At 39.9% G+C, this 26,555-nt stretch overlaps 1 protein-coding gene across 5 annotated transcripts in view; it reads right to left on the bottom strand.

Moving 5' to 3' along the window:
- Positions 1-26,555, bottom strand: part of NFIA (nuclear factor I A) — a 384,448-nt gene that overhangs the window by 68,512 nt on the left and 289,381 nt on the right. For all 5 annotated transcript variants that reach the window (XM_017961996.3, XM_017962000.3, XM_017961995.3 and 2 more), the window contains one exon: positions 13,282-13,410. In XM_017961996.3, coding sequence (XP_017817485.1) covers positions 13,282-13,410 — 129 coding nt within the window. The remainder of the gene's footprint in view (positions 1-13,281; positions 13,411-26,555) is intronic.

The following is a 26,555-nucleotide window of genomic DNA, read 5'->3' as shown; positions in this document are numbered from 1 at the left end:
ACTCCCTGTGTTAACCTGGGCAAAGTTATTTAACATTTCCAAACCTACATTTTCTTATCTTTAAGTTTCTTATCTTTAAATAGTAGCAGCAATTGGTCAGGCATGGTGGCTCACGCCTGTAATCCCAGTACTTTGGGAGGCTGAGCTGGGCAGATCACAAGGTCAGGAGTTTGAGACCAGCCTGGTCAATGTGGTGAAACCCCATCTCTACTAAAAATACAAAAAATTAGCTGGGCATGGTGGGCGTGTACCTGTAGTCCCAGATACTCAAGAGGCTGAGGTAGGAGAATCGCTTGAACCTGGAAGGCAGAGGTTGCAGTGAGCCAAGATCGTGCCACTGCACTCCAGCCTGGGCAACTGAGCAAGACTGTGTCTTGGGGAAAAAAAAAGAAAGAAAGAATAGCAGCAATTTAAAAGGCTTTTCTGAGGATTAGAATTAATGTACACAGGTGCCTCATTCAATAAATGTGTTGAGAATCTACTATGTGCCAAACAGTATGCTAGACTCTGGGTTATTTAATATTCTCAGGATTGTTTTTAGAATAAATTGAGATACATGAAAAGTAATCTGGATTATACAGTGCAATGAGGCAACACCAGAGAACTGAGAATCAAGAGCCGAACTGTTTTCAAGTTACCCTGGGGGTCTACTGCACGAACAAATAGGCCTGGGTTTTTCTTGTGCTCTGCAAATGCTAACTGCAGGAACAAGCCACAGCTAGTGAGTAAGCTGAGCCCATTGGCCAGCGCTCAGGCCAGCTTTGCTGTTATCTCCTGCAGTGGGTAGCTATTATTTTTGCCTGCCCAGCAGTTCTTTACCCCTTCTTCTGGAAACAGAGCTCTAATGTTTCTTTGGGGAACTCTCTGTCCCTCAGCCTCAGCCTATGTGGTTAGGGTGGACTTGACTTAACCCGCTGACTCCACGGGTGGACAGGGAAGCCGGCTCACACCAATGAGGCACTCCGTTGTCTTTTAAACATAAGGGTTGTTTTAAAAGTGAGCAAATGACCCAAACCCGGATAATCAGAATCATAAGCATCCAGGAGTAGGCCCTTCCCTAGATCTATTGTTGAAAAGCTGCTCTTTTTTCTCTTGGGATTATTAAATTGGTGGAAATTAAGCCTGGAGCTGCTCACACTATCTGGGCCACAGTCTGAGGATATTTAGCCTAAGAATAAAGCTCATACAGAGAATAGCAGACCTGGGGGGGGGGGGGAGGGGGGGGGGGGGAGGGGGAAAAAGGGGGAGAGAGAGGGGGGGAGAGAGAGAGAGAGAGAGAGAGAGAGAGAGAGCAAGAGAGCCAGAGCAAGAGCTTTCTGAAGGTAGCATCTGAACACCTGACTCCATCTCTACCTGAAGCCATATACCCCTGGACTTTTCAGTTACATAAACTAATCCATTATTTGCTTTTGGGGGAGTAGAGGAATGGCAAAGCAATTTGGTTGGGTTTCTTTCATTTGTAAGAATGTTTCACTAGAACGAATATGTGTTAACATATCTACCGTTCATTACCTGGTATGTGACAATTCAACAACTCTTATTATGCTACTCAGGAATTTGGAGATTCAGAAAGATCTAGACATATCCCTCAGGGACACCAAAGTTTTAAAAATTCATATTTCATACCAACAAAGAGGACCCTTACATCCTGACATAAGTACATCCAAATCTCCACAAATATTTCAAACAGCTTGCTATAGTATTCCTCCATCTTCTTTAATTCCCTGCATATTCATCTCATCACAGGTGTAATCATTTGTCTAATATCTGTCTGTTCTGCTAGATTGGAAGAACAGGACTGGCTGGTCTAGCTCGTTCATTAGGGCCCAGCACAGTGCTTGGCAGATAATAAGCGTCCAATAATTATTTGCCAAATTGACTCTTACAAACAACAGATTCTTGGAAACAACAAAGGTGCATATCCCTTTAGGAAGGGCCATGCCTGAATGAAGGCAGATCAGAGCAAAGCCTAGGTCATGGCTAAGGGGCTACGCCTTATGCGAGAGGGGCTGCTTGCTCCACTGGAAAGGTTCTCCCGTGGCTCCAAGTATACAAGAGCAATGGGATGGGGTAACTGGGCTTGCTCACGTCCCCAAGACCACATCTCCTCTAGGCAAATGTGGCTTCTCCCCAAGAGGGGGAACACATTCTTCCTTCTGGACCAACATGAGCAGGTAGAAAGAGAGAACTGGGGATGGGGAGTGAGGAATGAAAGAATCATTGCAAGAGAACCACATACAAAAACAAATAGCAATATGGGGATGGGGGAATCTGAGAGATAATGAATACGTATGTATTGGATGCCTACTGTATACCAAGCTCTTTCCATGTGTCATCTCACTTCCCCTCCCAGAAAGCCTTTCCAATTTGGGACAGGTGAGAAGACAAAGACCAGCAGAGAATAACTGACTTGGAGAAGCTGATGCAGACCCCAAGTGGCCATCCAGGATCTGAATTCTATTCTGGCTGACTCCAAAGCCCACGCTCTTTTCATTGCCCTCTGCTGCTCCCATTTATTTTTCAGCGGTCAAATGATTTATTTGCTTTCAGATTGTTTTTTTTTTTTTTTGCTCATAGACCCCTTATTATTGTAATAGCTGGCAATTCTGATGATCCTCAGATGTGTTTTGTGCATCAGAAAAAGGAATTTTTTCAGGGGGAAAAAGCAGCTACCATTCGATATGAAGAAATGACAAATGCAAATTTACTGCCAAAATACGAAGTTTCAAAGACATTCCATACGTGCGGGTGATTCAATACGCTAGTTTCAATAACACAAAGGATGCAGCCTGGAATGGGTGACTCTTAGTGATACTGCAAGCACATTAATAGGGCCATACATTCCCATTTTGAGTATCAGCATTCACCCCTCCTTTCCTACATGGATGATAAGCTGATACTCCATAAACATTGTTAAAGCTACAGTCCCATGCTATAGTACTTCACTTAACCTTAACATGATTTACGATTCTGTCAATAGGGGAGGTTGAAAACCCTGCACTGAAGCTTAAATGTGAGCTTCATATTTAAAACAGTAATTGTGTGTGTGTACGTGTGTGTGTGTGTGTGAGAGAGAGAGAGAGAGAGAGAGGCAGAAGAAACCATTCCACATAAAGAGGAGATACAAGTTCAATCTTGAATTTTTTATTCTATGCTGAAAAAAGGAAAATAAACCATGAGTCTAAACATGGAATCAACTTTAGATTAAGCTAAACCAGAAAGAACGGGACTTATCTGATTATGCGAGGTACAGTCGAAGCCCACGATACCAGGAAGTCTTAAAATGAGGGGCTTTCTAAGAAACCTTGCTCAGAACCACTGCCTTCACTATGTATGGATACGTGGGTCTATGCCTGTGTGTGCCTGTGCGCACGCGTGCACCAGTGAGGCACATAGGCCTGCGTGTGATTGAGAGGGACAGAGAGAAAGGGGCAAAGGAATTCCAAGGGAAAGCAGCTTCCTTTGTGAAGATGAGTTTAAATCCAGGTCCCCTGGGCTAATCACCCTATTCTCTTCAGTACTCACCCTGGAGGCCCTTTGCCTCTTTAAGAGATTAAGGAGCCAAGTGGTCTCACTGCTCTAACCTGTCCTCCCAGGGACAACATATTAACATGATTCCACTATAGAAGAGCTCTCTTTAGAAGTTTGCTGCAGGGATGACAAATTAACCCAGCAGGGTGTCCCACACATCTATCACAGTACAAATTATTAGTGTAATAGAGCTTTTAGTTGTGCATTTATCTAGTAATTATTGAACATTACACAAACCCAAGCTGAGCAGCCATGGCCCTTTATGAGGGTGGCTCAGTGGGTGGCCTTACAGTTAATTTAGGATAGTTCTCCACTAGGCAGTTCACTTGCAGACAAATTAGCTAAACAGCCTTCTCCTTTAAATATTTTCCATGTCACAGTGAAACTCTTTACAATACAATAAAGGTACAGTTTTAATTACACGCTTCCTGACTTTTGTTTAGTTGTAGTTTTAAAACATTTGTTGGCACTCTTTTTTCCTTTGGCTGGGCAGTAATAGCTGCTTCTAAGTATCTTGCTAATGAATTTAATAATTTCCTGAACTGGGACTTAAAAAGGACCTTTGCAAAAAAAAAAAAAAGAAAGAAAAAAAGAAAAAAGCTGCTTTTCTTCTTTAGTGTCCTGCGACTTCAAATCCCATCCACAACACTGCCCATTAGGTTAGGCACTGGTACTTGAACTAACCCTGAACGAGGCTCACAAGCCCTCTTGCTTCTCTGTTCCATGCTCCTCAAAGGTGGTACTTGTTAGGTCTATGAGGCCTGCGTTTGAAAATCATTCTGGCAATTCTTCTTGGAGAAAGGCAATGTAATGTTTTCTCAAGTGACATACTCCAATAATAAATAAACACCGTGCGTCTGTTGGCAGATTATTTCAGCGCCTTGTTAGCAACAGGTACCTAATTGCTTCTCATTTTCCCGAGATGATTCAATTGCACTAAACCAGGAGAGACAAATTAGATTCAGTGGATCACCAGCATGTTCTACAACTAAGTGAAAAGCGTTCCTAAGAGGCAAAGAAGTTTGTGGATATGACAGGAGAAAGATGAACAAACCTAGCACTTGGGGGCCTAGGCCAGGGGAGGGGGTGCCACAATTACAGTAGTGGTGAAACGTCAGGGGACATTCCTTCTGGAGGGACCTTAGTTCGGAGAGAAAAACTTATAATGCCACAGCAAAAATTCTACAAATAGAGGACCAAATAATTTTGAGCTCATTTCTCTTAAGGTCTATCCAGGTAGATCTGAATTAAAACTAAACTTGTATTAGGCTGGGCATGGTGGCACACGTCTGCCAGAATCAAGGCAATTTCACTTCTAAACTGCCTTTGCGTGCGTGTGTGTGTGTGTGTGTGTGTGTGTTTGATTCATAAAGAAGTGGGGTTTAACCTTGTGCTCGCATTTTGCATGTCTTAAATCCTCAGTACTTAGTTATTTAAGGGCATGACTTATTTGCTGTTGTAATCCCAGCACTTTGGAAGGTTGAGGCAGGAGGATTGCTTGAGCCCAGGAGTTCGAGACCCGCCTAGGTAACATAGTGAGACCCTGTCTCTACAAAAAAAAAAAATTTAAAAATTAGCTAGGCATAGTGGCATGCGCCTGTAGTCCCAGCTACTTGGAATGCTGAGGCAGAAGGATCCCTGGAGCCTAGGAGGTCGAGGCTGCAGTGAGCTGTGATCAAGTCACTGCACTCTAGCTTGGGTGTCAGAGAGAGACCCTGTCTCAAAACAAACAAACAAACAAATCAAATATATACTGAGCACTTAAACATGCTATGCCTCTTTCTATGTGCTGCTGAGTACATGCATTTGAATATTGTATTACTACACAGTGGAGAAGGAAAGAACTTCCTATTATTCTCAAACTTTCTCTGTTTCTTCAATCAAATCCATGCATTCATTCATTTATTTGACAATTATTTATTGAGTGCTTTCCTTATGCCGGGCACAAGGCAGAGGGATTCAGAGATAAATGATAAAGATGTGGTCCTTGCCCCAATAGGCCCTGCCATCTACTGATGACTGTAGCCCTGCTATTTTACCTCTCCTTCCCTGATTCTCTATTATTGTCTCTGCATATTATGAATCCACACTCCTCTAACCTTTCTTGGTGACCCCAACTTCCTGAAAGGTAATCTTAATTCTCATAATTCTCTGCGGTATATTTTTCTTGGCCAAACTGGGAGATATTGTTAACTTCAGACCCTCAGAAGTTTCATCACTGAGAGCAAGATCCCTGTTTGGGTCAGGAGGATCATGGACTTAGAGAGGTTTATAGTGCATATAAACTTCTGACTACCTCTCCAAACAGAAACTGGAATGATTCTTTGAAAGCTGCACAATAAATCTTTGGTTTATATGGCGATTGCTTTAGTGTATCTTAGGCGTATTTTCGGAATAAAGGCAATTTTACTTCTAAACTCTCATTGTGTATTTTTTTTTGACTCATAAAGAGGTGGGGGTTTAACGTCATGTTTGCCTTTTGTATGTCTGAGTTCTTCGGTACTTAGCTATCTAAGAGCATGATTTATTTGCTGTTGATCTGTTTTGCACGCCTGTAATGTGAAGGCAAACTGTTTGACAATAGGAGTTAGGTGTTCTGCTAGTCTGGACTTGTGTAGTGCCAGAAGCCCCTGTAGTTGTCCACAAGGATGTCCTTCCCCTCATTTTCTATCGCACCCTATGCTTCTAGCACAGTAATGCAACTGCTGGTTTCCTTGTCCTCTCGTCCTCCAGGAGGCAAGCACTCTAAGGACAGAATCCATGCTTCTCTTGTTCACTCTACTACTAGAGCACCTTGTACACTGTAAGAGCTTGATAAACATTTGTGGAAAAAAATTAATGGGTCCCCAGATAGTAATGGGTATCTGCAAGCTAATACAATATTGAAAAAAGCCAAACTGACCTCAAAAAGTGTCTCTGAAGTGGTGTGCACCTAAGAGAAACCCTGAATTTACCAGTAGCAAGGACTTATGGACTAATAAAAAAGGCTAAGTGATTTGTTTATGGCTGCTATTAAAAAAAAAACCTCAGTGTGATGGCACAGGTTATGTTATGATTATCAAAAGATCTAAATGGATATGTTATGACTTTGACTCATAAAAAATGTGAAAACAAAGTAATTGTTTAAATAAGTGTAGTTAATTTCTCCCAGTCGGGGAGAAAAAGGTAGAAACTACTGATACGGCGAAAAAGGCACTGAACTGGAGACTTGATTTCTGGTCTTGGTTCTGGGTACCTCAGATTTCTCATCTGTAAAAATAATGGGGAATATGTTGCTAACTGTTAACCAGCATATTTATCCCCTATTTACCCACTGATAAAACCTTAATTTGATAGAGAGCAGCCATACACTCAGCTAAAAATTTAGAGTTTCCAGCCTCCCTTGCAGCTACAGGTGATCATCGGACATAGTCTGATTGTGCTGTAGAAGATCCTATGAAAAAGTGGCAGGATAAGCTGACAGGTCCTTTTTGCCCTCACCTTTTCCCTTCTTTCTGCTTGGCATGCAGACATAAGGCAGGAGGGCAGCGCCCATGCTGTGACCTTATAAAAACAACCCACTGAAACATGGCTAGGAGAAGAAATCTCAATCCCTGATGGCACTGCAAGTGCCACCCTAACAGCCTTGAATCACCTACTTGCTTTTTTTGTTTTTGTTTTTTTTGGGACAGGGTCTTTCTCTGTTGCCCAGGCTGGAGTGCCATCATAGCTCACTGCAGCCTCAAATTCCTGGGCTCAAGCAATCCTCGCACCTCAGCCTCCTGAGTATCTAGGACCACAGGACTTACCACTATGCTCTCCTAATTTTAAAAAATTTTTGTAGAGATAGGGTCTTGCTGTGTTGCCCAGGTTGGTCTCAAACTCTTGGCCTCAAGTGCTTCCTGCCTCAGCCTCTCGAAGTGCTGGGATTTCAAGTGTGAGTCACCATACCTAGCCACATACTTGTTTTTGTATGAGAAAAATGTGACTCCTTAGTTTTTTAAGCCATTGTTCAGTCAGATATTCTGTTACTTTCAGCCAAAAACAATCTTTGCTGATACTGGCAACACATTATACCAAAAGATTCCCAGACCATAACTCTTTCAATTACTTTCAATTGTGCTGCCCAATGTGGATCGTGTAGGCTGCTCCCTGTTCCTAAATCTCTAAGGCACAGAACTGCTTTACTTAGTGCAGAGTATTTAAAGAAACTATCATTCATTATCTTCTTAATCTTCAAAATAGCAAAGATTTTAAGCAAAAAGATAAGTTTTAAGAAGATCTAAACTTTCAAGAAACTTTAAGATGTAACTGATGATTACTCCAAATAATTCTCTAAGAAGTTAGCCCTTTCAGATCATCAACCAGGCAAACTTACAACTCTTGAAAAGGCAAAGGGACGAAGAAAGATTTCTTTTTTCAATTATCAGGAATAAGACAAATAGTCATGAGTAAATACTTTATTATGGTTACAATTTTAAGTCATGGTAAAAGAAAGTCTTTGAAAGCCCGATCTTTCAGCTTAAAGTGCACAGTAATTATACTAATGTATAACGATGTACAAATGCCTCTACTGAAATGTAATATCTTCCCCCTACCGACAGGATATTCCCAAATAACCTCTTTACCTAATTCTAACCACACAGAGAAACAGGTGGCAAAGTATTATCCCCATGGTACAGATGGCCAAACTGAGGCCACAAGGTTAAGTCAAAGCCACAAAGAAAGCCAATATCAGAGAGGGGATTCATTTTAAGAAACCACATGCCTCTACCTTTACACTGTAAATAGGGAAGTGGTTAGAACAACATAAAGAAAGCCCATAGCTCTTAATAGCAAAGCTTTACTTAGAGAATTTTGCATAGGTTTTCTTTGGATACAACGCCATGGTTCTTCCACATCCTGGACATTTCTTACAAGGAAGTATTGCATGAACTATCACACATTTATCACCCTTGGCTCTTCTGAAGAAATGAAAATTCATCAGGGTCAGAGAGGGGATAAATGTCTCCTGTATGCATTTACATGCATTTTAATTAATTTTATTCATTCAAACAATATTTGAGCATAAAACCCACTGTGTGACACACAACAAAGATAGTGAAATGTCTAAGTGAGAGATCCTTCCCTTTGGAGGTTCTCCTCTAGGAGACATGTATATTAACTAACAAGGCCAGATGAGGTTGGTGGAGTCAATGTGCAGACACAAAAGGCAGCAGGAGCTTAAGCAGTGTGAGATGATGGCAAGCTGGGTGGAGGAGAGGAGGTTTCACTTTGAAAGTAGTGCTTGAGCTGATCTGGGGGGATGGGCAGAATAGTGCTGCGCAAAGGCAATAGGGACAGCATGATATTTTCAAAGCCTGGGTGACAAAGGATTATTTAATTGTATGACCTGTGTGCATACTGTACTTCCAGGCACTGTGAAAATGACTACAAATACACGATTTCCTTTGCTCCTAACATAATACAATTTTTTTGAGTTAGTGATGATGATCTCCAACTTAGAGATGAGAAACCTTTGGTTCAGAGAGAAAAGCAATGTGCCAAGTAGTGGACAGAGATTCAGACAGCAGCCTATCTGAACCCCTGAAATTTTGTGCTTAACCACTGCCATAGGCTGAATGTTTGTGGCCCTCTAGGATCCAAATCTTGAAATCCTCACCCCCAATGTGATGGTAATAGGTAGCAGGGCCTTTGGGAGGTGATCAGGTCACAGGGTAGGGCCCTCATGAATAGGATTAGTGCCTTTATGAAAGAGATCCTAGAGAGCAACCCCGCCCCTTCTGCCATGTGAGGACACAGCAAGAAGATGCCATCTATGAACCAGGAAGTGGGCCCTCACCAGACACAGAAGCTGCCAGAGCCTTGATCTTGGACTTCCGCTCTCCAGAACTGTGAGTGATAAATTTCTGTTGTTTATAGGCCACCCAGTCCATGGTGTTCTGTTCTGGCAGTCAAAACAGATAAAGACAACTGCTGTGCTATGCTACCTCCCTTCAACACCCTGTGTTTCTCCCTTTGCTTTGCAATCTTGAGAGAGGTTTTCTTTGTAAAAGGTGGCCACGAAATTTCCAAATGTAGCTTACGTTTGCAGCCAAAAGTAAGGCCCTTGGGTTTTTAGCGCGGTGACCTTGATTTGCTGTAGCTCTGTAAAACCTCACCTTCATTCTGAGCGTGGATGTGTGTTGGACAGTTATTGCTTACTAACTGGTGCTAGTCTAGTTGAGGCATTCCTGTGAGAAATGCTAGGGAAGGCAGCAGAAGCCTTGCAACCTAGTGCTAACCACAGAGCAGTCAATGGCCTCCCTGATCCCTGCCCCATGCCCTGGGGACCTGATAAAGGACATTCTTTTCTTTTCTTCAAGACCCTTTTAAAGTTTGATTCTCTGGATTCTCTAATAATTTACTATTTTGTGTTGTGGCAACTTTGCACAATAAAAGGAGTGTCAGAGGTTGAAACCTCCTTTACGTGCACATGTGACATCGATTCCACAGACTCTTGGCAGCTATACTCTTCCTCCTCAATTTTGGTCTCATCTTCCTAAAACATCAAGTCTTACTCCCAAATGTGATATCATTCCAAGCATTAGCTTTCCAACTAGTTCAGAGAAAAATGAAGGAAATTACAGTACCCATAGCAAATACGCCTTAAATAATGAGGCTAACTTCCAACCTTTTAAAAATATCTTAGCCAGAAAAATGTCTTATGTTAGCCTATCTCAATTCTTACGATTCTTACCACAAAGAGGCAACTGAAGTTTCATCTCAACTATTCCAATTCCCTTCACCAGACCACTAAGCGGGGTGGGGCACGGTAAGAACGGGTACCTGAGTAGACTTTCCAGAAAGGAGAGCCGAGGATGCTGGGAGCCATCTTGAATTCTGGTGAAAACAAAGCATCTTTGATATTCCATACTTCTTACACTAGGCATCTTTCTCTTTTCCTCAAACACAATTTTATGAATGAATATGATTAGACTGGAACTTGTTATGCTGTGAGCTAAGGAGGTTCACCCTGGTTCAACCCAGCATGGGTCATTTTAGAAAACGTGCTTAGTCATCTAGCATGAAGAAGCTCTCAACCTGTACCCATGGGGAAGTGCTCATGACAATAATTTCTAGAACTACAGTTTTAAGGCAAGACACACATTAGACACTCTTAACATTTACTGACTAATGATAATATATATAGATTGCCTTATGCTCTTCATGGAATCGCCACAAATACTGTTTTATTGTTGTTTCTGTATAAGAATACAAGATTGGGAGGAAACGGTCATTCATTATTAGTACTGTACCCATTGTATTGATGAGGACATTGAAAAACACAGAAGGTAAGAGGGAAGGAAAAGAGGGAGGTTACCTGGCTCTCCTGATTGCTGGCACACTGTTCTTCTCAGTTCTTACTAACTTACTATACCACGAATCTTTCCTTTCCTTAGGATGGTCCTCCATTTATCTAAGCATCTTTTAAGATTTGACTTCAATGTTATTTATACTTTGAAGACTCTTTTTTTTTTGAGATGGAGTCTCACTCTGTTGCCCAGACTGGAGTGTAGTGGCACCATCTTGGCTCACTGCAGCCTCCGCCTCCTGGGTTCAAGCAATTCACCTGCCTCAGCCTCACAGGTAGCTGAGATTTACAGGCGTGTGCCACCACACCCGGCTAATTTTTTTGTATTTTCAGTAGAGATGGGGTTTCATTGTGTTGGCCAGTCACAAACTCCTGACCTCAAGTGATCTGCCTGCCTCGGCCTCCCAAAGTGCTGGGATTAGAGGTGTGGGACACCGCACCCCGCCTGAAGTCACTTTATTTGATACAAAGTGATAAGTAATAGTATATTCCACATCAGGTTTTTTTGTTTTGTTTTGTTTTGTTTTGTTTTGATTTTTTGAGACAGGGTCTGCTATGTTGCGCAGGCTGGAGTGCAGTGGCGCGATCTTGGCTTGTGGAACCTCTGCCTTCTGGGTGCGAGCAATCCTCCCATTGCAGCCTCTTGAGTAGCTGGGACTAAGGCACTCGCTACCATGCCCAGCTAATTTTTGTATTTTTTTCTAGACAGTGTTTTGCCATGTTGCCCAGGCTGACCTTGAATTCCTGAGTTCAAGTGATCTGCCCGCCTTGGCCTCAGAAAGTGCTAGGATTACAGGTGCGAGCCACCGTGCCCGGCCCATCATCTTTTACTTGCTTATTTCCTTGTGTGCCTCTCTTCTGTGGTAGATAACATGCTCTGTGAGGACAGGAACCATTGGTCCCAGTGTCTATAGAGTCACTCAGTAAATCCTTGTTTAAAGAGTGAATGAACCTCCATGGTCACCCCAACACCGAGCTCCTGCAGGAACTTTTACCATTCAATTAGCATTTAGAATATGTGAACTTGACCCCAAACAGATGAAAAGCGACACGTGCCTCATCTCCTTCCGGCCATAAATATTCCGACTAAAAGGGTTTCATATCTCTGATCCCCCACTATAGTTTATATGCTCAATGAGTGTTAACTATGAGGATAATATTTTAATACTATTTAATAAGCCTCATTCTGGGACCTTATAATTCAATTCTGATGCAGGTTTTCAAATTATATATCGATAGTAAGCCTCTCTGATTATACCACACATATACACAAATGAAAGAAGGGATCTTGAGGAAGTTCTACCAATGATCACAAGACGTTTAAAGATGAAGCAAGTAGGTTTCATAATTATGGATAAAGAAGTTGCTTCCCACAGTAGTCAAAATGCTTACTTTCTTCAATATGACTTCCATGTGTGCACCGGACTGTCCTCTTACCCGCCACATTTCCCTGATCTGCACACAGAGCATATTCATAAAGGGATTCAGATTTGTGGGACTAACACTGGGATCAATGCAAGAAACATCAGTTTCCCCAGGTATATGTCAAAGCAGACAAGAGATCATAACTTTCTAGGACGTTTTATGATAGCAGCTGGTAGATCACAGATCTACCTAAAAGAAAATCTGATAAAGGAAAGCAAAACGTGGTTACAATTATTCATACTCCTACTGTGGGAGTTTCATAAATAAAATAATAAATATTTTTATATTGCAATAAGATCAAGTTAAGTGATTTGCTGACATTCTCTTGAGGCTTAAGGCTTGTCTTTAATGCGAAATACAAATCATATTTCTTGTGGGCACATTTTAATAATAAACTTAAAAGCATATGAGACAAAAATAATGAAAACATTGCAATGAAAACCAGACAAACTATCTACCACTTCAAAAGGAACGAATGAAGACTGCTCGTCAACGCCCTGATGCAAACAACCTCAACACAAAATGCCACATATTGAACTCAGGTTTTATGGAAAGAGAGTCAGCAGGGATGAGAAAAAGTTACTACTTGAAAACAGGTAATTGACCATACGGAAATATACTCACCTAATGCATGCCTGTGTGCGTGTGTGTGTCCGCACACATTCTCTCTCTCTCTCACACACACACACAAACACACACACAACTTGTAGAACAGATTTGATTTTGGTTCAAGTTACTTCCCATCTCTCTGCAAAAATCTCACTGGCAAACAAAAAACAGATTTGGTCCCTGTTTGCTTTAGGAAAGGACAAAAAATTTGATACCAAATCTGTCTGGTCTCTAAAATTCCAAGGCTGCCCCCAAGGGTAAGAAATTGGAACACTCACTGCCTCAGGAGCATTCAGGGGGAGTCCTCATTGTCTCTCATTTTGCTACTTGGGTCCAAAGGCCATGATATAAGCACAACCAAGGGTGCCTGTGGAGCAGCTCACCTCTGGGTCCTGTAATGACAGGTCGGTGATGCTGTGTGAACGCCGTTCCCAGGGAGGAGGTCTGCGAAGGGGAGGGGCTGCTGAAACCCGACTTCTCCGACTTCTTCAGTGTGGTTGGAGATGGCATTCCTGGCAAGAAGGATCAACTGGTAAGTACACTTTAATTCATGGAACAATGATTTGCGCAACCTAAAAGATAACATCTAAAGAATTAAAAACAAACAAAAAGAGGAATCCACCTGTGAAAGAAAAAGATGTTTTGAATTGCTTTGCATTTGTCACAGGAACAAAGAGGTGACAGAATAGCCCCCTGCTAAGTCGGTCTGTATTTGATTTCAATTTGTTCTACTTAATCGCAGTCCATTTTTGGGTTATTGATCTTCTCTAATAATACAGGGATCAACTTTTGCAGTGTTTCCTAAAAGATGTTGTTTGTGTCTGTGACCTCTGGGACCCCCAAAAGGAGACCATCTATGCTTATGAAGACTTCACATGCAATCATTTCATCTTGTTGGTTATCTTGCTTTGAGACCAAATCACTTTCTCCATATTTTAAATAAGTTGGCTGTTTTAATATAAGAATACCCTCAACAGTGGCAACTTAGTTGTTCATTCAATGAACTCTTTAGAATAGAAAAAAAGAAAAGTAAAAAAATCTTAAATGCCCTACAATTGGGGACTGGTTAGATAAGTATGGTATAACCAATGTAAACAATATGGTAAAAGAGTAATGACGTGGCAAAACATTTATAATATAATGTTAATTGAAAAAGGCAATTACAAAATAGGATGTTATACTATGATACCATCGAAAAGGCTATTTCTATGCACAGAGAAAGAACTGGAAGGCAATAAGCACAAACTATAATGGCAGTTCTCTCTCTGTGTTGAATTTGGGTGATTTTCATTGCCTTCGTTTTGCTTACCTGTCTTTTCTATGATGAACATATATTGCTTTCATGTTAATACAATAAAAACTTTTTTTTTTTAAAATACTTTTACTATTGTGCCTAAGGTTTTCACAGCATTTGCAGCATAGAAAATACTTTGGGAAGAAAATAATGGAGAAACAGTTCCTTGTAATTACTGGATTTGTAATGTTCTCGGCAACCACGCTGACATACCCAACTGGAGGCATCTATCAGTTTGGTAGGGTGCCAATTAAAACAATGAAAATTTGGATATAAAAATAAGAGAAATGACTCCTAGTCTCCACATCAGGGGACAAATTCGGGCTCCCTTAAGGTTGTAGCACAAAACTGGTCTGCACTGATGTTAAAAGAACCAAAGTCCATTCTACTTATACGTGTTTACATGTGCTGTGCTCTGCCCATGACCAGAGAATTACTTGGGTGAACTGGAAAAGTAATAAAAATCATAATGATATTAACATGTAACTGTGACTGAGTACCATGTACTGTGCCAAGCACTTTATAGGTATAGATCTGCCCAGAGATTTAGTTAGTTTGGCCTGTATCTAAATATGTCCCTGTTATTTCTGATCACAGATTTCCTTAATGCAATTCTATAACACGACCTTTGAGTGTGACTCAGACTCTGTAAGGACAGAGTACTTGTCTGCTTTGTTCCCCTCTATGTCCAAGACATCCAAGGGTCTGAAACACCCAAACGATCTGAAAAGATATTTAAACTACTTGTGCAGGTCTCAGCTTTATCTGCAGCTTAATGAATACATGCTTAAACATAGCAAAGCTTAGAGTTTTAGCCCCATGAAAGAAAAATTGCAAACTGGTAAACACTTTTGCATAGTCAGACATAAGTACAGTATAGAGTGGTATGTGATTTCATACTAATTTGACAAATTTGAATCAGATCCTTTCTAGATCAATATCCATGTGATTTGAATTAAAAATGAAGTCACTAAGTCAAGTGACTTTAGTTATACTTGTTGCTTGCTGAATCAGTAACCAGTCATACCATGCCAAAGTTCTAATAATGTAGGATGCACTGAGATTTTGGGTGAACATTCACTGCAAGTAACCTAACCTAAGGTATCATCATGTAATTACATTAAGGAGGAGATTTCAAATAAAAAAATAATTAAAGAAATAAAAAGCTACCAAAAATGTAGACAAATCTCCCAACTCATTTAAACCTTTTTGTGTAGACCAATTATAGGCTGCCAACCATTCCACTAATTTAAATTTAGTCAAATGCCTGAACTATATGTCATAAAACAGAAGCAGAACAGATAACAACAACAACAACAAAATCAAAACTTTAAAGACTGCAGATTTTTTTTTTTTTTTCCAGATAATGGAATCACTGATGAAATCCAGTATCCTAACTAATCTTATTGGCGATAGCAAATGGCTGGACTCAAGAAAAAGTTATGATTTCTTTGAAAAATTCATGTTTTCTAATTCATGCCATTCTAAATCTGCAGAAATGTTGACATGATTGAAATTCACTGTTTATGCTTCTAAAAGGAATTATAAGTAAAATTCGGGTAATAACAAGTATTGAGAATGACCAAGCTGGTAAACAAGTTCAAAAATAGCAAAATTTACGTCTTCTTTGCAAGGGTTAAAGAAGAAAGAAATTCTGTCGGCATGCAGGAAGAACCAGCCAAACTATGTATAATCTTCTAAATTTATCACAGTCAAGTAATATGAACCCTAAGGCTGTCATGAATCTCAAAATTACTTTGTGTTTTCAATTTTTAAAGACTCGTATTGAGCACATTTCCTTATTATATACTTTAATATTTTCCCTACATGCATAATGTATGTTTTGGTTAATTTGCTTTGTATATTTAATTGACCAGATGAAATTCCAAAATGCTAGTAAACTGCTCTCTGTTAAAAGCTAGAGAACATTAATCTTGGCTTTTATTTTTGAAATCAAACTTGGTTCTGTACATTACTTTAAAAATAAACTCCTTTTTAAAATCTTTTGCCAAATATTTATGAACAACTGTTACAAAATTACTGTACGGATTAATGACTGATTGGCTTTCTTTTAATGAATTAAAACTTTAATTTCAATATATTTTCTAGAAGCACCAGATTTTTAAAAAGAGATTACGGATGAAGTAATCCTACCCCTTTTCTGGAGGAAATGAAATGTTACGTCAAAGTTCAAAGCAGAAAAATAAAGAATTTTGTAGAACGAGAAGCAGAAATCTAACATAATGTTCTCTTTCAGTGGGGCATTTCATCCTTTTGATGGGTATTAAAAAAACCCAATGACAGGAAACAGAATTGGAGGTACATTTCAAGAAGGCCTTTGGCTTGTCACTGGTTTTCTAAACATCCAGAATTTTTGAATTTTGAATTTCCCTCTAGTTTGCCAGTTTTCTAAGCTACATGAGTCATTCCAAATTGTGTTCAGTAGACAAGGGCAAACATATATGGGATTCTAGTCATGTTGCGGCTTTCACCTCTGGAGGCACTTACAAGTGTAAAGTTCAACAAGAAAACCTTGAAAATACAGGTCAAATGCACTATTCACAAAGATTCCTTCAAATTCATCACTGGTATTTGTGGTAGTCAGGCTGGGCTGGTGGCTCATGCCTATAATCCCAGTACTGTGGGAGGCTGAGACAGGAGGATTGCTTCAGGTCAGGAGTTTGAGAGCAGCCTGGACAATATAGTGAGACCTTGTCTCTACAAAAAATGGATTTTTTAAAAGTTAGCTGAGGCCAGGCACGGTGGCTCATGCCTGTAATCCCAGCACTTTGGGAGGCCAAGGTAGGCAGATCACATGGTCAAGAGATCGAGACCAGCCTGGCCAACATGGTGAAACCCGGTCTCTACTAAAAATACAAAAATTAGCGGGGCGTGGTGGCGTGTGCCTGTAGTCCCAGCTACTCAGGAGGTAGAGGCAGGAGAATTGCTTGAACCTGGGAGGTGGAGGTTACAGTCAGCCCGGATCATGCCACTGCATTCCATTCTGGTGACAGAGCAAGACTCTGTCTCAAAAAAAAAAAGAAAAAAGTTAGCTGAGTATGGTATATGCCTATAGTCCCAGCTACTCAGAAGGCTGAGGCAGGAGGATCACGTGAACCCGGGAGTTGATGAGCTATAACTATACCACTGTACTCCAGCCTGGGCAACAGAGAGAGACCTTATCTTGAAAAAAAAAATTGTGGTACTCAGAATTCTAAGATGATTTCCTAGTTCCCAGCCTTGTATAATGATGCCTTACACAATCCTCTCCTCTTGCATGTGTGAGACACTTGTGAATATGAAAAATGTCATTCTTGTGAATAGGTTATATTATACCGCAAAGGTGATTATGTTGATTAGGTTATGTTATATTGCAAAAGACTTCTGCAGATATAATTAAGGTCCCCAATGAGGTGAGTTTGAGTGAAGGAAAAATATATTATCCCTGGCGGGCCTGACCCAATCAGGGGATCCCTGTATAAAAGGAACTAGAAGTCAGAGATTCTTCTTCAGGCTTTGAAGAAGTCAGCTGCCATATTGTGAAAGGGCCTGTGACAGCCACATGGCAAGGAACTGCAGGGGCCTCTAGGAGCTGAGTAGGGCCCCTTGCTGACAGTTAGCTTTCAGAAAGCAGGGACCTTAGTCCCAAATCCACAAGCAACTGAAGTCTGCCAACAATCACGAGAGTTTGCAACAGGCCCTCGAGCTCCAGAAAGAAATGGAGTCTGAATAAAATTCTCATTGCAGCCTTGTATGACCCGAGCAGAGGATCCAGTTCAGCTGTGGCCAGGCTCCGGACCCATGGAAACTGTGAGATAATATTAAGAACTGTGTGTTCTTTCACGTTGCTAACTCTGTGAAAATTTGTTCTGCAGCAACGGAAAACAAACATGATATTCAAATATAAGACTATTGCAATGCTAGACATGTGTGTATTAAAGATCTTTACTGTACAATAATTACTCTCTCTAATTCTGAAAGTTTCCCTTAGTTTTACTTAATCCACCCTAGGTTGTACAGTCTTCCACTAGCCTACACTCACCCAGAGAAAACGGTAAGATGTATTCTTAGAAAATGAGCTAGAAAGTGGGGACATCATACTTTTGAAAATTGATCCTTCTCCTGATTCTTTCGAGAAACATCAATAACAAAATTAGATTGAGTGATGTGAAACTCAAAAAAATTCTCACTGTCTCCCCTAAGAAAATAAGAATTGTTTTAGGTAATTTTTCACTGCAATTTGATATTACACAAAATAAAAAGAAGAAAAAGGAAAAACCAATAATAATTAATGTTACCTCTCCGCGACTCCCAAGTTATGATATTTTTCAAACACTTTGACCAAGAACTCTACAGTGACAACCGTAAAGGAAACACTACAGGAAGCATTAGGAAGTACGATGCTGTTTTTTTTTTTTTTTTTCTTAGGTATCTTCTTAAAGGGGATATTTTTAGGAGTCAAAGGAGCTACAACATCAACGGGAATGGAAGAGAAGGGAAGGATCACCATAAACTATAATTATTCCAGTGACAACCGAACAACACACTGGATTTTTCAAAAGGAAATGGTAACTTCTCAGTGTTAGTGCTTACTTTGTTAGAGCACCTATCCAAAAATTCATTCTCCTGTGAAAAGTATCCCTGGGTAAGTGCTGCTCGGGACAGCAGGACCTTCTCTTGTCTGTCGCAGGAGTTTGGGAGATGTAATTCAAGTTGTCAGAGGAGATTTAACGGGTGTATGTTCCTTTCTTCAAAGTGACAAAGTCAAGAATAGAAAGTTTAGTTTCAATAATGTTCATTCATAGTCACAAGTCTGAAAGCAAGCAACCTCAGCACTTTAGTTTTTAAATCCAACACAATAAGCAGGTTAGAGAGGACCCCAAAATGTTGCAAGTTTAATTGTTCATGACTTGGATAGTGTCCTGTTCATTGTCATCATTTAATTCCCAACAACCTATTTTTATAACTGTTATTACCAGAACAACTATTACACCAAACTTAAAGGCTGAAAGGCAACTGGAAGCCTTCATCCATCAAGTGGCCTCAAGAGAGGCAGGAGGCAGCTACAGAGATTAAATCTCTGCATATCGATCACTTCCAAAAACCAAGCTGAAAATAATAAAAGCTACAAATTACGGAGTACCCATTACGTGCCACGCACTTATAAATACCTCAAATCCTTACATTTTCTTTTCTTTTCTTTTGAGATGTAGTCTTGGTCTGTCGCCCAGGCTGGAGTGCATTGGCAAGATCTCGGCTCACTGCAACCTCCACCTCCCTGGTTCAAGCAATTCTCCTGCCTCAGCCTCCTGAGTAGCTGGGACTACAGGCACCCGCCACCATACCTGGCTAATATTTTTATTTTTATTTTTATTTTTTATTTGTAGTAGACACGGGGTTTCACCATGTTGGCCAAGCTGGTCTCGAACTCCTGACCTCAGGTGATCCACCCGCCTTGGCCTCCCAAAGTGCTGGGATTACAGGCATGAGCCACTGTGTCCATCCCCAGATCCTTACATTTTCATCTCAGATAGGTAGATATTATTATCCTATCTACCAATAACTTAATATTCCAGAAATTAGATATCAAGTGCTGTTAAGCAATTTGTCTAGGATCATACAGCTATTAGATGGTACTGCAGATCCAGGTATCTCTGGTTCTCAAGTACATACATTTTGTAAAACCCTCATGTAGTTTCCCTAGTATACTATAAAAACAGTGTCCTATTTAAGTCCATAAAGTATAGTTATAGTTGAAGTTTTAAATTTGGTTATCCAAAGGGGGGAAAAAAAAGGAAGGGTATATCAGATTCAAAAGTGTATACAAAAAAAAAAATCCCACTCTGAAGTATACTAGGAATCATTTGTCTTATATATAAAAGATTTTTCTTGGCCTTAGTAGGGATCAGTTAGGATTTTATCAAACACACACTGAATGAATTATCAGCGATTCTAACACAGAACCTGCACAAAATAAATATCACATAGATTTAGAAGATAATGACCCCAGATGTTGAGTTGTAAAAGAGCATATACATGTTTTATATTTACAATAGGCCTCTTGCCTAGTCAACTAGTTACTTCTTCTATAAAGCCTCCTGCAAACGATGTTATGTCTCTATAACAAGAAATGACAAAAATTTTCCTCTTAAGACTTGTTGATAGTGTTCAAGCTTAGACTATATATTACAATGCAGTAATAAACAGCTCACTTAACCAGAGGCTATAACACACACAATTATTTAGAATTCAGTAATTTGTAAAATCAAGGAAGGCCCCTGAGTGTCTAAAGTCAGCATCAAAACAGGCAACTAAGTTGAGGCATTTAACTCACAGGGGAGTATATCTTTACAGAAACTAAGAAGTGTTTCAAGGAGAAGGCTGCAATCAACTAAGTTGAATGCCACTGAGAGATCACGTATAATGAGAACAGAAAAGGATCCACTGGATTTGGCAACATGAATGTTTCTGACAGTCTTGAAAAGTGAGCTCCAGGAGAGTGAGGCACATAGAAGACAGGATAGAATGGTTTATAACATCAATGGGAAGTGAAGAAACAGGGAAAATGGTGTAGTCAAATTCCATGAAATGAAGGAGGAATCTGCAGAGGAGAGCAGAAAAATAGGGTAGTGGCTACAGGAAGAGGGAGGGAAGCAAGGGATAGCTTTCTGAAGGTGGGAGAGAGTCCAGCATACTTGTCTACAGATGGGAATGGTCCAGCAGACAGGCAGACAGCCATGACTCAGAGGAGAGGGTGCCTGAGGCAGAGCAGTCCTTAAGAAGGTGAGAGGCTACACAATTAGTGAGTGGAGGAGCCAGGATTTGAACCCAGGAAACCAAAGCTCTTGCTCCTTTCAGTGTATCGTGCTATCAAATGCCTATTTCTGGGGGAGGGCGCGGGGGAGTACTACTTATGTATCTTATTGATACAAACCTATCATGAGCTGATTTAAATGTGAACTATTAATGACACTTGAACATTTTCCTTCTTGCAAACATTCCAACTCTTAATGATGCTAACTGCTTTGTGACTCTTTTTTTTACACTCAGGCATTCAGATTCCCCTACTCCACTAGATTTAAGTGTGGGGAATAGACAACCCAGTCATGTCCATCAGACTAATGGTGTTAGCATAAATTTCAGTGACATTTCTCAAGCCCAGGATGAATGCTGAGTACCAGTATCATCTTTTGCAAGTCATCCACCATCAGATTTACACTCAGACACATCTCTTCCAGACGTAGAGCTATAAATGCACTCTAGTAATTCCCCCACAGGCAGGAACAGGACCTTTCTAGAACCATTTAAAGTATACCTTGTAATTAGATTATCTCTAAACATGATGCCAAATAAGTCTGTGATTGAACAGAAGAATCCCACAGTTAAGGGACCATTCTGTTCTCGTGAGCATAAACACAGGCTGCGTGATACAAGGAGGTCATGGAAGACACTGCACGTTTGTTAGATGTGTGTCCTAATGATAAAATCCATTAGGGTTCATTCTAATATAATTTTTTATGATTAGCACACTCAACAATAAAAAGGTAAAGCAGACTATTTTGACTTTTAGCCTTTTTCAGTGCATAAAAATGTTTTAAAATCATTTTTATGATAGAGAGCATAAAGAAAAGTTAATATAGCTTCTGAGGTTTATCTTTCTTACTCTATATGCAGCCATTGAAAATGAACTAAAAGGACCCCCAAAGAATTATCACATCATAAAGAAGTTCAGGTAATTTAAACGGCTTGGGGACACCAGTGATTTCTTCAATTTTTAAAAAATGGGAGTACGGAGTAAAAATTACATGGATTATTCAGGGGGAAAGAAACGATGAGTTCTGTAATATATTCCAAATGTTCATTTGTGAGTGAAAATTTACAACCAGAGAGAGTAAAGAATAGACACAAGGAAAATGTCATATAAAAATCTGGTTTCTGGGCCAAAAATAAAATCTCTTGACTAGTTGGGGGATTTCCTCTCCTTTCAAGGTAAACACAGACACCCCAGTGACAGGACTGAAATAAAAAAAATTGTGCTACATGCTCCATATACTTACAAGAGGTTGGAGATTCCCTACCCATTCCATCTGCCCCCTAGCCATCCCATCCCCCCATGTGTTCAGGAAAGGACTGATTTTGGCTCAACATAGCAATTATACGCATTCACAGAAGGACTGAGGATAAAGAAGACATTTCTGAGAAAACCAAATTATTTCTTTGCATAAACAATACATATAGTATAAAATAGCATAATGTTTTATTCATTCTCCTTAGATATCCAGCTGAATAGTAAAAAACTCAATCATACATATGTTTGGTTTATATCTGCCCTGCCCAATATGGTAGCTACTAGCCACATGTGGCTACTTAAATCTAAATTAATTAAAATTAAATGAATTTAAAAATTCAGTTGCTCAGCATAGCCACATTGCAAGGGCTTAGTAGACATATGTGGCTCATGGTTAGAATATTGGATACTACAGACGCAGGACATCTCTATCACTGCAGAAAGTCCTATTGGACAGCTCTGGTCTATATGATATGATATCAAATGACTTTTTACTCTTTTGGTCATGCTGTACAACAGTAGATAAACCTTACTTTGTATTGCTCAGCATGGTTAATCTTTTTTTTTTAAGTTCCAAAAGCAAAACATCTTCACTGTACAAATATAGACTGTATAATGGGGAAAAAATGAAAGCTTTTCCTCTCCATCTCCAACAAGCTGGAAGTAACCCAGTGTTCAAGCTTGGTAAACACCCTTGTAAATACTTTCGTTGGCACATAACATTAGCCTTGATGATGTGAACTTCAGAATTTACTTAAGTATACTCTCTCTGTCGGTTAAAACATGATAGAGAGCTAGAGTTTAAGGGTCCCATGGATAAAATTTAATTTGAAAGAAATGCCGTAGTCTGCGAGGGTCCACGTTTGGGATACGCCTGTGCTGGAGCTCTATTAGTTCCAGTGTTCCCTGGATACGAGCAGAGCACCCAGCTAAAGTAAAAATTTGAAACTGATTGAAACATTTCATAGGGGAAAAAGAAAGAAAAATTTAGCCCTCTTCAAATTGCTTGAACTGTGAAATCAAGTAATGAAAACGAGAAAAGGTTCTGTCAGCTAGAATCTAAGGCTTCGTGTCGTCAGCATTTTCTTGCTAAATCTTATTATGGCAAAGCATTTGCTTTTTCATCTCTGCACTCTGTTCATCCCACAAATAAACTGCTTTGACCTCCACCTGTTACTTAGTGAAATCTGCCTGCCATCCTTCAATAACCCTATTCTTTGCCTTCGAAGGCCTTTGAGTCAAGGAGAAAGTGGGAAGCTAGCATTGTGCAATGAATTGAGCTGCTATCACTTTATAAGTATTCAGTAGTTCACAGTTCAAGCTAGAAGCTACATAGCAAAAGAAAATGAATTTTTTTTAAAGGTAGTGCTTACGAATACTGGAAGAGGGCAATACATTCCATCATTTTAACCTCAAATTTTTTTATAGAAAGAGGTTTTCTCTTGAGCTCTTATTTAATGCAGAAAACTTCTAGCCCATTCCTTATAAGAAAACCTTTCTCTGAAAGAGCTTTGCCTTCGGTTTAGGTAGATGAGCCAAAATATCACGTCAAAGCTTAAAAATACTTCAAATTCAAGTATGTTCATTATACTCATATTTTACAAAACAAAACGAATGAACCACTAACCTCAAATGCAGCTTCATGGCTGTAGAAGGACCACACTACTATTAAACACTATTAAAACAAACAAAAAGCAATAAAAAGGGAAATAACTGTATTCATGTAAATCACACAACTACATGAGTCATTTTCTGAAGCACTGTATCTGACAAAATAGTTTGGTTTTTTTTTTTAACAACAATGACATATCAGAAACAAGTATGCTGTGTAAAATTGCACTTCTAATGATTAATGCTACATTCAACAGAAGAGATGGTGTCTAATTATGTTAAACACTTATCTAAGAGAGATTAGCAGGCTGTTTCTGCTCACTGTCATTCTTTGTGACAACGTAATGATCCATTTACTTAGGAGTGCAATTATTAAAAAGCATGCTATTTTCTTAACTGTCTTCATATCTTAGAAATATTTTATTAAAAATTACTTATTTGACACTAAGGGTAAATGCTTGGCAGAGTTTTGCATATCAATTAAGTAAATGAGTTAGTTCCATCAGTCACAGTCTTTGTTGGGTGTCTTATTCAAGTTGGGTGAAACTTGATCACCATAATCCTTTCATATCGGAGTTAATGATTCACCCTTTTTTTCTCCTCGTCTTATTTGTCCAGATCCTAAAGTTTGGTTTTCACTTAAACTAAAAACTGCTCATGGCCGACATTTTCTCTGGAGTCATGATTTAACACTTCTTCTTCACATTCACACCTTTTTTTGGAACCGAACACAAGGATCCAATTTTATACAGGCAACTCTTCATAGACCAATCAGAACGGGTTGCTAGCTATATACCATCTTTTGCGGCTTCTTCTACTCATGCAATGAACTTTATCCAGCACTTGTGAGGAAAAGGTCTTTAGACAAGATAAAAACAAGAAAGCAAACCACACTGGGCACTACAACTAGGCTGGCTACCCCCAAACCAAAGGACTATTTCTATATGTGTCTAAACAGACAAAATTAGGTTTCTCTCTGTCTTTGTCCTTCCACTTACTAACTCTCAAATGACAATTGCCACCAACCTGGCCCTTGGGTGTGAAAGACAACCAAATAAGGGTACTGGGTGAAAGTTATTTACTGAATTGCTCCTTCAAGGAAGAATTTATCTATGTCTATAGCTTTTGTCAACTTAAGACAACTATCAAGTAGGCCAAGTGGCAGATAATGACATTTCTGATGAATTATATCTCTGCAAAAGTCTTTGAATGTGTGGCCAGGGCAAAAAGTTATGTGACCCAATATAATAAATGTGTGTCACAAATTTTTTTTTTTATTCTAAACTAAAGGTATGTTAAGGTTTCAACGCTGATAGACAAACTCATCAAAACATCAAGCACATCAAAAAAAGAGAAATTGCTAGTTAAGTCTTTTGAGGATAAGATTTCTGAAGGAAAAAAAAATCCACTGGAAGAAAGAACTCTTAAAATTAGAAGCAGGTGTCAGCACCATGAAGTGATAAATATCAAAGAATAACTGGCCCTGAAAAGCATTCTTAAGCATCCCATACTACTTTTAAGCCTTACACGTGGATTTTGACATTCGAACATGAAGTGTTGCTTATATAAGTCCCTAAAGAGTGTTAAGACATGAGGGGTGTTGGGCCGGGCGCGGTGGCTCACACCTGTAATCCCAGCACTTTGGGAGGCCGAGGCGGGTGGATCACGAGGTCAGGAGATCGAGACCATCCTGGCTAACACGGTGAAACCCCGTCTCTACTAAAAGTACAAAAAACTAGCCGGGCGCGGTGGCGGGCGCCTGCAGTCCCAACTACTCCGGAGGCTGAGGCAGGAGAATGGCGTAAACCCGGGAGGCGGAGCTTGCAGTGAGATCGCGCCACTGCACTCCAGCCTGGGCGACAGAGCGAGACTCTGTCTCAAAAAAAAAAAAAAAAAAGACATGAGGGGTGTTGTACAGCCATTTTGATAAATGCTGTCTTCCGCTGCGTTCATGAAATGGCTGAAAGGCAGATGGCAAATTCTGACTGGCATTAAGTCATAAGTAATCATGATACCCTAGAATTCATTAATCTTGGAAGCTAATCATAGTTAAGTGATTTCTGGGTGGGGCTAGCTAACATGGCAGAATAATCTGGTGCTACAGAAGACCCTTCAGATTAGAAATGGATATTGAGTTGCCATTCCTTGAATTTCTAATGAAGTGAGTGCACTTCCAGCTACGCAAATGAAAACTTTAAACTACCACTCATTACATACAAAGTAGACGATCCCTAGAGACTGGAATGTTTCTTCAAAATGAAGAACAAGATGCTTGGACCACAGTAAATCATCAAAGTGTGGGAGTATTGTCTGAATAAATACCGAACATTCACAGCTGTCTGGAAAGCCAGTTCCCCACAGTGGGCTGAGCATGCTGGACCACAGGAAGAGTGTTTCGCTTGAAAAGGTCAGAGAATCAAGAACCAAAGTAACGCTGTATTTAAAAAACCCAAAGGTTTCAGGGGGGTTTTAATTGTTAAGAAAGGGAGGTCAGTGATACTTTACTCTGAAGAAGGAAGACAATTAATTGCATTAATATTTAATGGATTTTGCCATTCTACCTCAGGTTAATTTTTCAAGTTTAACAGATGCTTCGAAATAAAGCGACGTTTTATTCCAGAAGTTTTCTTCCACTTGAGATATACTTTGTGTATCAGTGCTGGAGCCAGCCCTCTTCATTTCAC

Source organism: Papio anubis, chromosome 1 (assembly GCF_008728515.1).
Source record: "Papio anubis isolate 15944 chromosome 1, Panubis1.0, whole genome shotgun sequence".
Classification (NCBI taxonomy): Eukaryota; Metazoa; Chordata; class Mammalia; order Primates; family Cercopithecidae; genus Papio; species Papio anubis.
This window is presented reverse-complemented; position numbering and strand designations above follow the sequence as displayed.